The sequence below is a fragment of the Muscardinus avellanarius genome (genome assembly GCF_963383645.1).
Source record: "Muscardinus avellanarius genome assembly, chromosome: X".
Lineage (NCBI taxonomy): Eukaryota > Metazoa > Chordata > Mammalia > Rodentia > Gliridae > Muscardinus > Muscardinus avellanarius.
In genome coordinates, this window is record NC_137792.1 from 118,610,824 (window position 1) to 118,627,403 (window position 16,580).

The window sequence follows — 16,580 nt, forward strand, 5'->3', positions numbered from 1 at the left end:
TGTATGTGTGTATGTGTATGTGTGTGTGTGTGTGTGTGTGTGTGAACATACCAATATAAATATGGATACTCTATTTAGAGGTAGGGTAAAGGGAGGTGGGAGACACCAAGTATTGTGTGCATGTACGTCATTGTCAACATGATTGACATTATAATGTGGGACTCTAATGCACCAATAAGAACATACAAAAAGTATAGCCAAAACATAAAAGTATTGAAATTTCAATACGGAAGCAGATATAAGTCCTTAACAGAGAGTTTATGAGTAAATGCTTTCAGTGAATGCAGTTATTGAAATGGTGTTTGTTCAATAACTGCAATATGTTATTAGCCACTAGTTTGGGGAGTCCTTTAGCATCGACTGTATGCCAAATCCTAGGCCACATGTTGTGGATACAGGAAGGGATATAACTCAGTCCCTTGATAAAGCAGTTCATAATCTAGTAAGATGCTCATGGGATTTTGAAGCTTTTCACTAATGAAATAGAAAATCAACATCTTAAAATATTAAATGTACAGTACCATAGAACTTTTTGCTTCAGTTTTGGCTTTCATTTGAATTACTCCTCCTGAAATATCAATCTACTTCTTCATACTTACACATAATAAAGTATGCCTTAGATACATATTCTTTTATAGTTCGTGTGAAGTACATGTCCTACAAGATCAAAGTTATATTATTCTCCCTTATTCCCCCCCTTTTTAGTTTTTACCTCTGACTGACGCTTTATAAGGGAATCCTTCTCTTCTAGCAAGCTTGTCAGTTCATGAAGCTTGAACTGGAAGTCACTACAACTTCCTTCTCTTCTTGAAACATCTTTTTGGTACTGGTTTAATTGGGACTAAGGATTTGGAAAGAAATAAGCATTATTATAGCCCTTATTTAAAAATGTTATTGAGTCACAGTGTGGTTTAAGTTATACAAAAGCACACAGCTACTTATGAAATGAAATACAAAATACCAATAGTTATCTCTATACAATTTTATGAATATAAAACATGAATGAAAATTCCAGTTAGGAATTTCTCATTTTTTAAAGTTACTTTTACTATTTAGCACTAAGAATTATCTAAGAAATGGTCTTGGGTAACAATAATTAAAATTAAGTCAAAACAGGCAGTTCAGATTCCTTCAAATGATAATTAAAAATTTTCAATACAAATATTATATAGTAATTTTAAGTTCACAAATTATTTTTCTTGCATTACTTTTCTCAGATTTCAGAGCATCCCAGTAAAAGAATCATTATTATAATCTTCATTTATAAAAAGACTTAAATGAATTTCAGAGGTTAAATGATACAGAATCACTAGGTAAAATAGATCTAATTCAACACAGAACTTCTGACTACAGATCCTGTCAGTTTCCCATGTATCATATATTTGTACATACATGGCTATTAGACTAAAGTGATATGCATTGGTTATGTTGGGATGGAAAAGAGGAAACCAGTGGAGAAAATCTGATAGAACAAACTAAGTTTTTAAACAAATAATGTTTTGTTTCATTTTGATTGTGGGAAAAACCATACAGTTGTATTGGATAGAAAAAGTTTGGTCATTTTTTCATTAAGATATTTAAGTATATTTTACTACATTTAGGAATCAGCAAATTAAGGATGATACTAAGTCAACTCAAATGAAAATTAAAACACCATGTTTACAATTACAAATACTCTAATTGTTATGCCAATTACAGGTACATAAAATTCAACACTGTTTTCATTCTGATGCTTGACAAACACCTTAATATATAACATTCCTCAAAGTTAAGAATTTTTATTTTTTCTTGCTGTATAATCTTGTATATTGCTCTTGCCTTCGTAACCATGCTTATAGCAAAATCATAAAGTACTCTAATTGTAATCCAATACAATGAAACTAATGTTTAATTTTACTCTCCTAGAAGAGAGTAAGCTAAATTAGAAAACAAACATGATATTTTATATGGACAGTGCTGTGTATTTAAAACAAAATATTCAGTAGCATGTTCCTAAATCTTTACCTTCAGTTGGTTTTTCCAAGTAGCTTAAAACTTGAAACTATCATTACCATGTTAGGAAGTTTGCACCGACCTGTGTATTTATACAATGTAGGATCAACATACCCTTAGCTTGCATATCTCTCTATCTTTCTCTGTTCTCAAGTTTTTTACCATCTCCATATAATGGGTGCCAATTTCATCCATTTTAGCCTGCAGCATTGGGCCCGTGCAAGTCTCAGAAACCTACACAAGACAAAATAATTTTCCATAATTGAATTAATATAAACAAAATACATATTACATTTCATGTGGTACTGTTATATGAAAGCCATGCAATTCGGTGGAGTTTTATTCAGCCATAAAGAAGAACATAATTGCATCATTTGTAGGAAAACGATATGCTAATCTAAATAAGCCAGATTTAGAAAGAAAAGAATTGTATGTTTTCTCTCATATATGGAAGCTAGAGAGAACAAGAGGAAAAAATGGGGAGATCTCATTAATAAAAAAAAAAATTTTTAAATGGGCAGCCAGTAAAGTAGAGGAAGTGGGGCAGGAGAGGGAAAGAGGCAAGGAAAAGGGAAGAACTAAAGAATAAAATTAGACAAATTATGGCATTTGCACGTGTGAACTTATCACCATGATTAATAATTAATCTCACCATTAAGCTGGGCATGGTGGTGCACGCTTGCAATCCCAGCATTCTGGAGGCTGAGACAGGAGGATTCCGGTTTGAGGACAGCCTCAGCTACTCAGTGAAGCCCTCTGCAACTAAGTGAGACCTGGTTTCAAAATAAAGAATAAAAAATAGATCTGGGGGTGTCGCTTGGAGGTCGAATGACCCGCAAAATAATAATAGTAATTAATCTCACTATTATGTATAATTATAATGCACCAATAATAATTTTAAAGGAAATCATGTGAATAAATGAGACACTGAAACGATGAGAATGGCATTTGGAAATTGTTTTATAAATCTCAAATGACTGTGTGATCATTTCTGTGTTTGAGGTCACCAGAAAGCAATTCATGTACGTTCATAAGATGAACAGGAGATGCAGATACAGAGACACATCTCTTTACTATTTTATTTTTTGTACTAGGGATTTAACTCAGAGGTACTCTATGACTAAGCTATACCCCCAGATTCTATTCTTTCCAAGTACTGAGATTAAAGGTATATCTTACCATGCCCTGCCATATCTTAACTATTGCCAATGCTAGAATTACAATGATATAACTAAGGCAATATTGTATTATATAAATAAAGATTTAATACCTGCATTCTAAGATTTTTATTCTCTTGCTCTAAATTGTGCTTGCAATATTCCAGTTCTTTTATTCTGTATTCCATGTCAGATAGTGTATGTCGAAGAGAAAGAATGTTTTCTTCCAATGTCTGGCATTTTGAGCTTGAGTCTTGAAGTCCTTGCTGTTAAGAAAGACATTGGGCATAAGATAAATGAATTTCATAGGTTGAAGGGAAGTGTTATTTTTGCTAATTCATTCAGTCCAATAAAGCAATATTTGTTCATGCCCATGTTTTATATTCTTATCCTTAGCTGGTATGTTAAATCATCCTTCACAGTTATTAACGTTTCCCAGTCTCACTTGCCTATCTTTAGCGAGGAGTCAAGACTAGATGAATTTTCCGTATTCCAACTTAGCAATTAGATTCTTTCAACTCTTTGACAATATTGTCTTCTGCCTTCTAATAGGCACCAAAATGTCCATGTGCCTGATTATTTATGTGATAACTAGCAACTGAGCAAGAATTTAGAATAGTTTTAAGGGTGATTAAGGAGTAAGCCTTAGAGACTCATTACAATTTCCTAGGAAACATCTCTACTCAAACATCTGGAGAAATTCTCTAGAGTTCATTCATTTATTATTCATTGTACAAATAGAACTAAGTCCACAAAACTCCCTCCTTAATACTTTAGTAGATCAAATGGGTGAGTGAACTTAGATTTTCAGTATTTACATAATTCTCGTCACCCAAAACACATGAAATTGTATACCATATGTATTTTACCCCTGAAATATACAAGGTTGTCTATTTTTATGAGAGGGTGTTTAGCTCTGGGAAATAACCAAATACACTCAATTTAGATATGAAAAAATGCTCTATCATATTTTAATTCTATCTGGATGTTATCTCATAGCCCTATGATGCAAGTAGTTGTGCATATGAAGAACTATCAATAAAATTTCTCATCCAGAAAAGCATCAACTTACTTGCTGCTGGCGATTATTTGCTCTCACTGATGCCAAGAGTTCTTCATACTCTTTTATTTGAGTTTCTTTGAATGCCAAGTCCTTCTCAAGTCTTATCTTGTCATTTTCCAGTGACTAAAAGTATAAATTATTTATGGAGGTTCAGAATTATAGAAACTTGTCAAGAGTCACACAATACAAATGCTTGTTTACCTAGGAAGATTTAAATAGGTACTCACTTTCATTTGGAGTTGCTTAATAAGGCAGAATTCTTAAAAGTTAATCAAAATATGGGATTATAAAAGGTTTGAAACTTTAAAAACCCATGTTTAAAGGGACATTTTTGATGGACTAACTCTAAGTGCAATGAAGCAGAACCTTCTGAAATATTTTAATGTTTTTCCCCTGATCTACAAAGACTCTTTGTTAATCCCAGCAGGTGGTAAATTTTCAAATTAGAGTCTAACCACATTCATTAGAACACAGAAACAAAAGAAAAACAACTCCAAAATCTTCAAGGAGTTATTCATTGTAGGGAAAGCATTCTGAATGCATCTAGTTGATGGCACTAAGAACACCAATTAAAATAGAAAATAGAAAGATTAAGTTCTTGGAGAAAGTTTTCAAGTTGTTATGCTTGAAGAGAAGTTCAGAGCATGCTTTCTTATTACAGAAAAGGGGGAAATTTTCCATTCAATGAGTCAGGCTCTTCTAACATTGTGGGCTACTACCTGGTTTTAAATATTAAATCGCATTAGTGGTAAACTAAATAGCAAGTGCACATTCAATATCCTTTCCTTTACACACTGGGAAATTATTTTCTCCTTTCAACACTGTTTCAAGAAAATAATTTAGTTATGTCTGAGTAAGCATAATATTGTATAATATTACATTTTGAAAGCATATTGAATGTCTTCATGACTATGTTTGGAAGTTCAGAATTAGAAAGACTTAGTAAAGAAAAATAAATCTTACTGTCAAATCATTTTGAAGATGTCCAAGCTCCTCTCGTATGTTGCTGAATGTGGATAGCACTAGCCGGAGTGACTTATCAGAGATACCCCTCATCTGGTGGAAGAAAATAATCAATAGTTTATAATCATATTTTTCTGTTCCAAGTACCATACTTATTTATAACTTTATTTTGGACATGACAATATTACAACAGTCATTTTATCAAAATGTCCTTAAGCAACTTAAGAAATATTTCTTAAGAGATCAGGAAATTCTCATTTTAACTTCATATTTTTGTTTAAAAAAAGTAGAAGGAACAAGACAGTTAACATTCAAATAATAAAGTGACCTTTTTTTTGCGGTACTGGAGATGAAATTCAGGGGAATTCTATCTCTGAGTTATGCTCCAGCTCTGTTTTTTTATTCTTTATTTTGAAACAGGGTCTCACTGAGTTGCAAAGGGCCTCACTAAGTACCCGAGGCTGTCTGTGAACCACAATCCTCCTGTCTCAGACTCCCAAATGCTGGAATTGCAAGCGTGTGACACCACGCCTGGATTAAAGTGACTATTTCTAAGTATGCTGCCAAGGGCACGGATTTTGCATGAGATGAGAAGAATATAATACTAATTATGTTTAAATATAAAGTATGGAATCATCTCTAAATCTTAAAAAAGATGGAGAAAAAATTTTGACTCAATTATTTGTTTTAAGAAAAACAGGTATTTTTGCCAGGCGTGGTGGCACACACTTGTAATCCTAGTGCTTGTGAGGAGGAGACAGGAGGGTTGCACAGGTTCAAAGCCAGCCTCAGCTATTTAGTGAGGCTCTCAGTAACTTACTGAGAGACCCTGTTTCCAAATAAAGTATAAAATAGGTCTGGAAGTATAGCCCGGAGGTAGAAAGCCTCTAGGTTCCACCCCCTGTACGACAAAAAAAAAAAAGGAAAAATAAATATTTTTAAAAGGCAAATTCAACTTAAGGAAAGATGAAGAAGTGATTTTTCCTAGTCCTCTTACTAAATACAATAAAAAAATGGGTAGTATATATAAAACAAATATTAAAAAGGCTTAGAATAGTGTAAAGAAAGAAGGCTGGTTAGTACTTTTGGAGCTGAGAAAAGACCCATTTTCGAGTTCTTGGGTTTTCCTTTTGATTTATATATCACAGTTTGGTGTTTGGGAAACTAGTGACCCAAATACGTTAATGGATATAGACAGCAATAGTCCGAAAAAAAGCAAAGGACCGAAAGCACCTTAGCAAGAAAAAAAAAAGACATTAACCACTCTACTCTAGCAAAACACCACAGAAAAACAGCAAGTCTACCCTCACCTAATCAAGGGCTGAGAGCTAAGCCTAGACCTCCCCGATCATCAGATTCTAAGCAGGCATTATCAACACCATTCACCATGTCGGTGTCAGGAAAGGCCTATGAAGGATGCGTCTTTCATCCTAACCAGACAAAAATGAAACCACATACACTGTTTTGTCAGTTGACACCATGAAGGGAACTTGGGTTGCATCTTTTCATATCAAGAGACTGAATAGGAAAGCCTAGACTTGTTTCACTTTCAGCTGCTAAACAGAATATTTGAATAATATCCAGAATATAATAACATAACACCAATAAAATGTTGTTTAAATTGAAAATCACTCATCATTCCGATAACAAGGAAAATCTCAGTTCAGTAAGAAAAGACAAATAATTGTCAATGTCAAGATACTGAAATGTTAGAATTATCTGACAATAGTTTTTAAGTGAAGATCATGAAATGCTTCTGCAAGAAATTACAAACTTGAAACAAATAAAAGGTGAAAGGGCTCAATAACAAAAGAAAAAGTCTTAACAAAGAAACAGAACATATTTAGAACAAGTAAATAGAAACTTTTTAACTGAAAATTCTCAGCAACCCATATACACAAAACAAAACAAAATAAAAATGCTCTCCATATAACGACTAAAAGGCATAACGGAGAGAAGAGAGGAAAGAAATAATAAATTTAAAGATAAAACAAGGCCGGGTGTGGTGGCGCATGCTTGTAATCCCTGCGCTTGGGAGGCGGAGACAGGAGGATCGCGCAGGTTTGAATCCAGTCACGCTGGCTTAAGAGACCCTGTTTCCAAATAAGAAAATATAAAAAATAGGTCTGGGAGTGTAGCCGGGAGGTAGAAGGGCTTCCAGGAACCCCAGTACCACTAAAAAATAAATAAATAAAGATAAAACAAAAGAAAATATATATAATCTGAATAGCAAAGAGAAAATATAGTAGAAAAAACAATTGAACAGAGTCTAAGAACCTGTGGGAATATAACCCATATCTAATATTCATGTAATCAGAGTTCTGGAAAGAAGAAAATAAGGGGGTAGAATTGAAAAAAAAGCACTCAAAGAAATAATGGCTAAGTTCCCCAAAACAGCAAAAAATAGCATAAATATTCAACAAGTTAAACATAAACAGGATTAATCCAAAGAAATATATGCCTAGATAAATCAAATTTCTTGAAACTAAAGACAATTTTTTAAAGCAGCACAAGGAAAATCCTTAACTATTAGGAATATCAACTAAAATGGCAGCAGACGTCTCATCAGAAACCATGGAGGCCAGAAGGAATAAGCATGCTATTTTTTAAACGGCGAAATAGAATAGTCCAATGCAAATTTTACTATCCAATAAAGTCGAATTTTCTTTAGAAATGAAGAGAAAATCCCAATATTTCCAAATGAAGGAAAATGAAAATGTTTTATTATAAAACTTACCCAGAAAAAAATAAAGGATTATTTCTAAAGAGAAGAAAATGATAAAAAAAAAAAAACACTATTTGAGAATATTGAGAAGGAAAGATAGCAAGGTAAGTAAAATATAACTATAACCTCAAAACCAATAAAATACCTAGGAATAAACCTAACCAAAGATGTAAAAGACCTCTACAACAAAAACTAGAAAACATTAAAGAAAGAAATTGAAGAAGACCCTCATGGATAGGCAGAATAAATATCATCAAAATGGCCATTCTGCCAAAACTGATCTATAGGTTCAATGCAATTCCCATTAAAATACCAGTGACATTCTTCAGAGACCTAGAAAAATCAATCATGAGCTTCATATGGAGAAAGAAAAGACCTAGAATAGCCAAAGCAATTCTCAATAACAAGAAACACGCAGGAGGCATTACAATCCCAGACTTCAAACTATACTATAGAGCAATAGTAGTAAAAACAGCATGGTAGTAGCACAAAAACAGATATACTGACCAGTGGATTAGAATAGAAGATACAGAAACAAACCCACACATCTTTAGTCAATTAATCTTTGACAAAGGGGCCAAACACATACGCTGGAGAAAATTCAGCCTTTTCAACAAGTGGTGCTGGGAGAACTGGCTAACCATTTGTAAAAAGATGAATCTAAACCCCTATATCTCACCAAACACAGGAATCAACTCAAGATGGATCAAAGACTTAGAAATTAAACCTGAGACTGTGAAGTTAGTAGAGGAGAGCATAGGTTCAATACTACAACATATTGGCACAGGCAGTAACTTTCTCAACAAAACCTCCAAAGCTCAGGAAATTAAAGCAAGAATAAACAAGTGGGATAACATCAAACTAAAAAGTTTCTTCTCATCAAAGGAAACTATCAATAACCTAAAGAGGAAGCCTACAGAATGGGAAAGGATCTTTACCAGCCACCATTCTGATAGGGGGCTAATATCCAGAGTATACAAAGAGCTCAAAAGACTCTACACTAGCAAAACAAACAACCCAATCAAGAAATGGGCAAATGAACTAAATAGACACTTCACAAAAGAAGAGATACAAAGGGCCAATAGATACATGAAAAGATGTTCTTCATCACTGGCCATCAGGGAGATGCAAATCAAAACTACACTGAGATTCCATCTAACACCAGTCAAAATAGCAAGCATAAAGAAATCAAACAACAACAAATGCTGGTGAGGATGTGGGGAAAGAGGAACTCTTTTACACTGTTGGTGGGAGTGCAAACTAGTTCAACCACTATGGAGATCTGTGTGGAGATTCCTAAGAAAGGTGGGAATAGATCCACCATATGATCCAGCTCTACCACTCCTGGGTATCTTTCCAAAGGGGTTGAATTCAGAGAACTACAGCAACATTTGCATACCTATGTTCATAGCAGCACAATTTGTAATAGCCAAAATATGGAACCAACCCAGATCACCATCAACAGAAGAATGGATAGCAAAACTGTGGGAAATACACACAATGGAATTCTATTCAGCCATAAAGAAGAACAAAATTATATCATTTGTAAGAAGATGGAACGCCCTGGAGAACATTATGTTAAGTGAGATCAGCCAAGCACAGAAGGAGAAGATACATATGTTTCCTCTAATATGCCCAAACTAGGAAACACAAAGGATACCAGTGGGACTCCAGATATTGAAGGGGAAATACTAACTAAGTTTGAATGGTAAGACAGGAGAGGAGGAAGGCCGATCTTGATTAATGAGGGTCTACACCTGAACATGTGTAAAGTAATGAATAAGACATGGTTAACCTGGACAACCATTGGTGGGAGGGGGGAAGGGAAAATGGGGGCATGGGGGGGAGAGGGCACCAAATATAGTGTAAATGTATACTATTTATGTTCAATAAAAATTGTTAAAAATACTATTTGAGAATATTGAGAAGGAAAGATAGCAAGGTAAGTAAAATATAGGTAAATATAATGTGGTTTTTTCTTCCGCCTTGTTGCTGAAGCAAAACATTATAACACTAATATATTTATTAATTGGAGAGGAACAAATTGTGGAGGGGAAAAAGAGATAAACAGAGTAAAGTTTCCTAAAGTTGAATAAGACTGGTAGAACTTTGGCACCAATATACTAGGATAAGTTATGAATTGTTAATGTAAATGACCTCTAAAAACCTATACTAAAAGTTGTACTCAAGCCGGGCATGGTGGCACATGCTTGGAATCCCAGTACTTGGGAGGCTGAGACAGGAGAATTGCAGATTCGTGGCCGGCCTCAGTGAGGCCCTCTGCAACTTATCAAGACCCTCTTTCAAAATAAAGAATTATAAATAGGGCTGGGAGTATAGCTAGGAGGTAGAATACCCCTGGGTTCAATCCCAAGTACTTAAAAAAAAAAAGATGTACTTAAAGGCACTAGCAAAAAATCAAAATCAAATTTTAAAACATGTAATCCACAAGGGAGCAAGACAAGGAAAATAAGACTGTTAAAAAACAGAAAAAGTTAGAGCCCGGTGTGGTGGTGCACTCTTGTAATCCCCGCGTTTGGGAGGCTAAGACAGGAGGATCGTACAGGTTCGAAGCCAGCCTCAGCTACCTAGTGGGGCTCTCAGCAACTTAGTGAGACACTGTTTCTAAATAAAGTGTAAAATAGGTCTGGGAGTATAGCTGGGGAGTAGAAAGCCCCTGGGTTCCACAGGGGGAAAAAAACCAAAAAAAATTAAATAAAATATAAACATTGGATCTAGCCATAATATATCAATAATTTCAAGTTATCTAAATATATCAGTTAAAATAAAGAGATTGAGAGAGTAGACAGAGAAAATAAACAAGACCTAACTATATGTTGTCTATGAGAAACTCACATCAAATGTAATGTAAAGCAGACAGTATATTAGATAAAGTAGAAAGTTGGAGAACATATGCCATGCACACATTAAAAGAAATCATAAGTGGTTATACTGATATCAGGATAAATCCACTTCATAGCAAGGGAAATTTCTAAGGACAGAGAGAAATATGACAGAATGACTAAAGGGCTAATAAAATAAGAAGATGTATAGCAATACCCAATTTCTGTACAGTAAATGACAGAGCAACAGAATATATGAAATAAAAGCTGATAGAGTTAGGCATTGTGACACACACCTGGAATCCTAGTACTTGAGAGATTGAGCCAGGAGGTTTACAGGTTTTAGATCAGCCTTGGCAACTTAGTGAGGCCTTCAGCAATTTAGTGAGATCTTTTTCAAAATAAATAATAAAACAGGGCTGGAGGTATAGCTCAGAGTTAAAATGCCCCTAAGTTAACACACACACACACACACACACACACACACACACACACACACAGAGAGAGAGAGAGAGAGAGAGAGAGAGAGAGAGAGAGAGAGAGAGAGATTAATAGAACTGAAAGTCAAAGAAAAATCCTAAGCCATATAACTCTCTCTGACAAAAGGATAGAGCTAAATGACAAAAAAGGAAGGAAGGATATAAAAGAACTCAACAAGACCATTTACCAAAAAATCTGACACTTATAGAACTCTCTCCCTAACAACAGAATACACATTTTTTAGGCTCCCATGGAACATAAACATAAACCAAAACTGGCTAGTCATGGAGGTACACATCTGTAATTCTAGTACGTGGGAGACTGAAACAAGAGGATCAAAAGTTTAAGGCTATATTAATATACCTTCAGATATAGCATTTGGAAATATTTTATCCCATTCTTTTAGTAACTTTTAACTCTGTTTACATTGTCTTTGGATATACATTTTTTTTTTATTTTTTAGGGAGTTTGTATACTCTTCTGTTGCCTGTGCCATTGAAATCATATCCAAGAAATCACTGCCAATTTCAGTGTTGTGAGGTTTTATGACCCAGATTTTCTCCTAAAAGTTTATAGTCTTAAGATTTATATTTAGGTCTTTTATCTATTTTGAGTTAATATTTGTATATGGGATTAGGTAAGGGTCCAACTTTATTTTTTTCCATGTAATTATTATGTTTCAACAATATTTAGTTAAAATATTATTATTTCTACCACCAAATGTTCGTGGAAACCTTGTCAAAAATAACTTGACAATATAGGGAAGAATTTAGCTCTAGGCTTTTATTTAACTCCAATGGTTTATATATCTGCCTTTAGAATAGTTCTACACTGTTTCAATTATTGTAGCTTTATATGGTTTGAAATCAGAAAATATATATCTTCTAGCTTTGTTCTTTTTCAAGATCATTTTGGGTATCTAGAGTCCATATTCCATATTAGGATAGATTTTTTTTTCTGAAAAATAAATATATAAATATATGATAGTTTCACCTAAAAAAATAGAAAAAAATATTCTCTGGTAAGAAAGAAAGTAAAAAGAAATATTGAAATGTTATCTTTAAGTCATCAAAAGCTTGGTATCAGACAAATGAAACTGTTATGTGAGATTATCATTTTTAATTTAGGATAAATTGCTATAATACTAGATGTCAACCACTAAGCCAAGCATGGGAGGGAGGGATGGGGAGAGAATGGGGTGGGGATCGGGTGGGGGCTGACTGGGCGATGTGTGCATGTATGTCTACAAAAGTTTGTATCCCACTATGATGTATGAATACAGTGCACCAATAAAAAAAAAAGAAAAAAAAGAAATTAAAAAAAAAGTTTAAGGCTATCCTCAGCAATGTAGTGATGCTCCCAGTAACCTAGGTGTGGGGAGCCATTAAGGTTTTCCCCCTTTAAGAATACTTCTGTTTTGCCCAGAGCCAATAAGGTTTGGGGTCATGGAAAGTTCAATGTCTGAGAGAAGCTCAGGTGGAATTGATTGCTTTGACCGTTAAGCGCACAGGTGGTGACGGAACAGGCTTGATTGGTTTGACCATTGCGCGCATAGATGGTGACGTCACGAGGGTTGGTTGACCAGGAGCGGTATAAATAGGACGAGAGCGATAAAACCGGGATAGGTTAGTAGAGATATCGTCCCGGGAGTGTACTGCCGATCCTTCCATGAGAGAATGAAGTATTCTATGAATAAAATTCATTGAATAAAATTCTTCTCATCCTCACTCCTCTCTTCAGAACCCGTACTTTTGCCGGCTGGCTCCGGCACCTAGGAGACCCTGTTTCAAAACAGCAAGTTTCTAAAAGTGGGTCTGGGGATGTAGCTCGGGAGTAAATGTTCCTAGGTTCAATCATCAGTACCACAGAAACAAAGAAACAAACACTTTTAAAAGAATTGATCTCAGAGTGTGTTCTCTGAGCGCATTCGAATCAAACTAGAAATTAGTAACAGAAAGGCACCATGAAAATCTATATGTATTTAAAGTCGTAACAATAAATTTTCAAAAAATTCATGTATAACAATGTTATAGAGAAATAAAAGTACATGGAACTGACTGAAAGAAAATAAAAGTACAGACTTCTGGGAAGATGGCGACCGAGAAAAGCGGGGCTTAAGAGCCCTGCTAACAACCAATCTCCATTACCACAAAATCAGCGCCTATGAATAGCCAGAAAACACTATCACCAGAGAAACAAAAAAAATCACCAGGCTCCAGAGAGAAAGCGGACTGAGAACAGAGCCACAGACGCGGCAGCAGCGCTTTACTGCCGGCGGCAGTGGGGAGTTCACCGGACGGCTACAGCAAGCCGAGGTGAGCCGCTGCGGAACAGCCAGGCGGGATTTCTCGGCGCAGAGAGCATCTAAAGCTCCCAGTGGCCGAGCTCAGCACACGCTGCAGGGATTCAGAGTGGAAATAAAACCAAAAGAAAAACACCAGCCCCACGGCCGAGGGTGTAGCAGCGGCGCCATATTGCCACCGGCGGCAGCAGCAGCAAATTCAGCGAAGCCAGTACAGCTACATCTGCGTACTCAAGAACAGTGAGTCAAATTGCGGGCCACAGAGGAGAAATCCCAGTACTGTACTCCCTGGGACTTGACCCAGTGGGGGAGGGGCGGTGGCAGAGATATCACACCATAGGAGAACGTGCAACCTGACACCCCCCACAGTCTAAAGCAGCCTCTATCGACTCTCTGGGTCGGAGACTCTGTGATACAACCCAGTAAAGGAGTAGTGGGGTCTGAGATACTACTGACTCGAGATCCAGAACACCTTAAGTGAAGTCATAGTGACCCAAGGGAAGAACCCAGAGAAGGCACAAACATCCGAAATCATGGGAAAGAGGAATAACACTGGAGCAATGAATGCCCACAACCCCACAACATCAGAACTCGATAAAACAGAAAATCAGAGATTTCTAGAAGAGCAAATCAGGAAAATAACTGTAGAAATAATAGAGGTGCTTCAAAAAGAACTCAGAGAGAGACAAAAGGAGATAAAGGATGCAATTAATGAAGTAAAGGCCTCAATTCAAAGCACAAACAACCAATTAGACTACATGGAGAACAGAATCTCGCTCTTAGAAGATGATCATTCCAAAAATGAACGCATAGTTTCTAATCTAGAACAAAATATCCGACAGCAGGAATCTGATATTGAAGAAATATGGGCCCATTTTAAGAGAGCTAACCTAAGAATTATTGGAATAGAGGAGGGAAAAGAAAGTGAAACCAAAGGGATCAACAATCTCTTCAAGGAAGTAATAGCAGAAAATTTTCCAGACATAAAGCAAGAGGTTGATACATAGGTCCAGGAAACTTATAGAACTCCCTTTAGACAGGATCGGAGAAGAGGATCCCCACGCCACATAATTGTCAAAATGACCAATGTGGAAGTCAAGCAGAGAATCTTAAAGGCAACAAAAGCAAAGGGCCAAGTGACATTCAGAGTCAAACCAATTAGAATCACTCCAGACTTCCCAAACCAAGTTATGAGAGCCAGAAGAGCTTGGAGTAACATATTCCCAATTCTGAAAGAAAACAACTTCCAGCCAAAAATTTCCTACCCAGCAAAACTTTCTATCAAATTAGATGGAGAAATAAGAAGCTTCCATGACAAACAGAAACTGAAGGAATTTATGTCTTCAAAACCAGCACTAGAGAAAATACTCAAAGAGATTAACTACAAAGAAGAAATAGGTAACACACACCAGAACTAGAGAAACAAGATTTTCCATCCAACAGACAACTAAGATTGGTTATCTGTGGAGATTCATTATTTATGTTAGTCTTTTACCTATCTCTAAAGGGTATTGTTTGCCTTTATTGTTGTTAATTTTTAGGATTTATAGTTGGAATATTAATATACCTTCGGATATAGCATTTGTGAAATATTTTATCCCATTCTATTAGTAACTGTTAACTCTGTTTACATTGTCTTTGGATATACAATATTTTTTAGGGAGTTTGTATACTCTTCTGTTGCCTGTGCCATTGAAATCATATCCAAGAAATCACTGCCAATTTCAATGTTGTGAGGTTTTCTGACCCAGATTTTCTCCTAAAAGTTTAAGTCTTAAGATTTATATTTAGGTCTTTTATCTATTTTGAGTTAATATTTGTATATAGGATTAGGTAAGGGTCCAATTTTATTCTTTTCCATGTAATTATTATTTTTCAACAATATTTAGTTAAAAGATTATTTTTTCCACCACCAAATGTTCATGGAAACCTTGTCAAAAATAACTTGACAATATAGGGAAGAATTTAGCTCTAGGCTTTTATTTAACTCCAATGGTTTATATATCTGCCTTTAGAACAGTACTACACTGTTTCAATTATTGTAGCTTTATATGGTTTGAAATCAGAAAATATATATCTTCTAGCTTTGTTCTTTTTCAAGATCGTTTTGGGTATCTAGAGTCCATATTCCATATTAGGATAGAGTTTTTTTCTGAAAAATAAATATATAAATATATGATAGTTTCACCTAAAAAATAGGAAAAAAAATTCCCTGGTAAGAAAGAAAGTAAAAAGAAATATTGAAATGTTATCTTTAAGTCATCAAAAGCTTGGTGTCAGACAAATGAAACTGTTATGTGAGATTATCATTTTTAATTTTGGATAAATTGCTATAATATTAGATGTCAACCACTAAGCCAAGCATGGGAGGGAGGGATGGGGAGAGAATGGGGTGGGGATCGGGTGGGGGCTGACAGGGCGATGTGTGCATGTATGTCTACAAAAGTTTGTATCCCACTATGATGTATGAATACAGTGCACCAATAAAAAAAAAGAAAAAAAAAGAAAATAAAAGTACAACACAACAAAATTTAAGGGACACAGCTAAAGTCATGCTAAGGGGGAAATTTATAGAACTAAACTACCAAACTAAGACATGCGTAACTATGTTCATGGCCGCACAATTCACAATTGCCAAACTATGGAACCAGCCAAGATGTCCATCAACAGATGAATGGATTACAAGACTACAGGATCTGTACACAATGGAATTTTACTCAGCCATAAAGAACAAAATTACATCATTTGTAGAAAAATAGATGGAACTGGAGAACATTATGCTAAGTGAGACTAGTCAATCACAAAAAGTAAAAAAACCGGATGCTCTCTCTAATATGGAAAGCTAGGGAGAAAAAGGGTCATAGGAGGAACTCCAGATGAAGGAGGGGATACTATAGATGAGCAAATAAGGTGACCTGAGGGGGATGGGAGGGGGGAAGAAGGAAATTCCCTAATGTATATGATATACTTTCACAAACATATCAAAGTCAATCACTAAGCCAAACATGAGAAGGAGAGAGGCGGGGGAGGGGAGGAGGGAAATGGGTGGGAACTG

The 16,580-nt window shown here is 35.5% G+C and overlaps 1 protein-coding gene across 1 annotated transcript in view; it reads right to left on the minus strand.

Moving 5' to 3' along the window:
- The window catches only part of POF1B (POF1B actin binding protein), a gene marked incomplete at both ends in the record, with an annotated part of 85,316 nt that overhangs the window by 8,266 nt on the left and 60,470 nt on the right, over positions 1–16,580 (minus strand). The window contains 5 exons of the mRNA XM_080719021.1: positions 713–841; positions 2,107–2,226; positions 3,263–3,415; positions 4,222–4,335; positions 5,176–5,268. Coding sequence (XP_080575147.1) covers positions 713–841; positions 2,107–2,226; positions 3,263–3,415; positions 4,222–4,335; positions 5,176–5,268 — 609 coding nt within the window. The remainder of the gene's footprint in view (positions 1–712; positions 842–2,106; positions 2,227–3,262; positions 3,416–4,221; positions 4,336–5,175; positions 5,269–16,580) is intronic.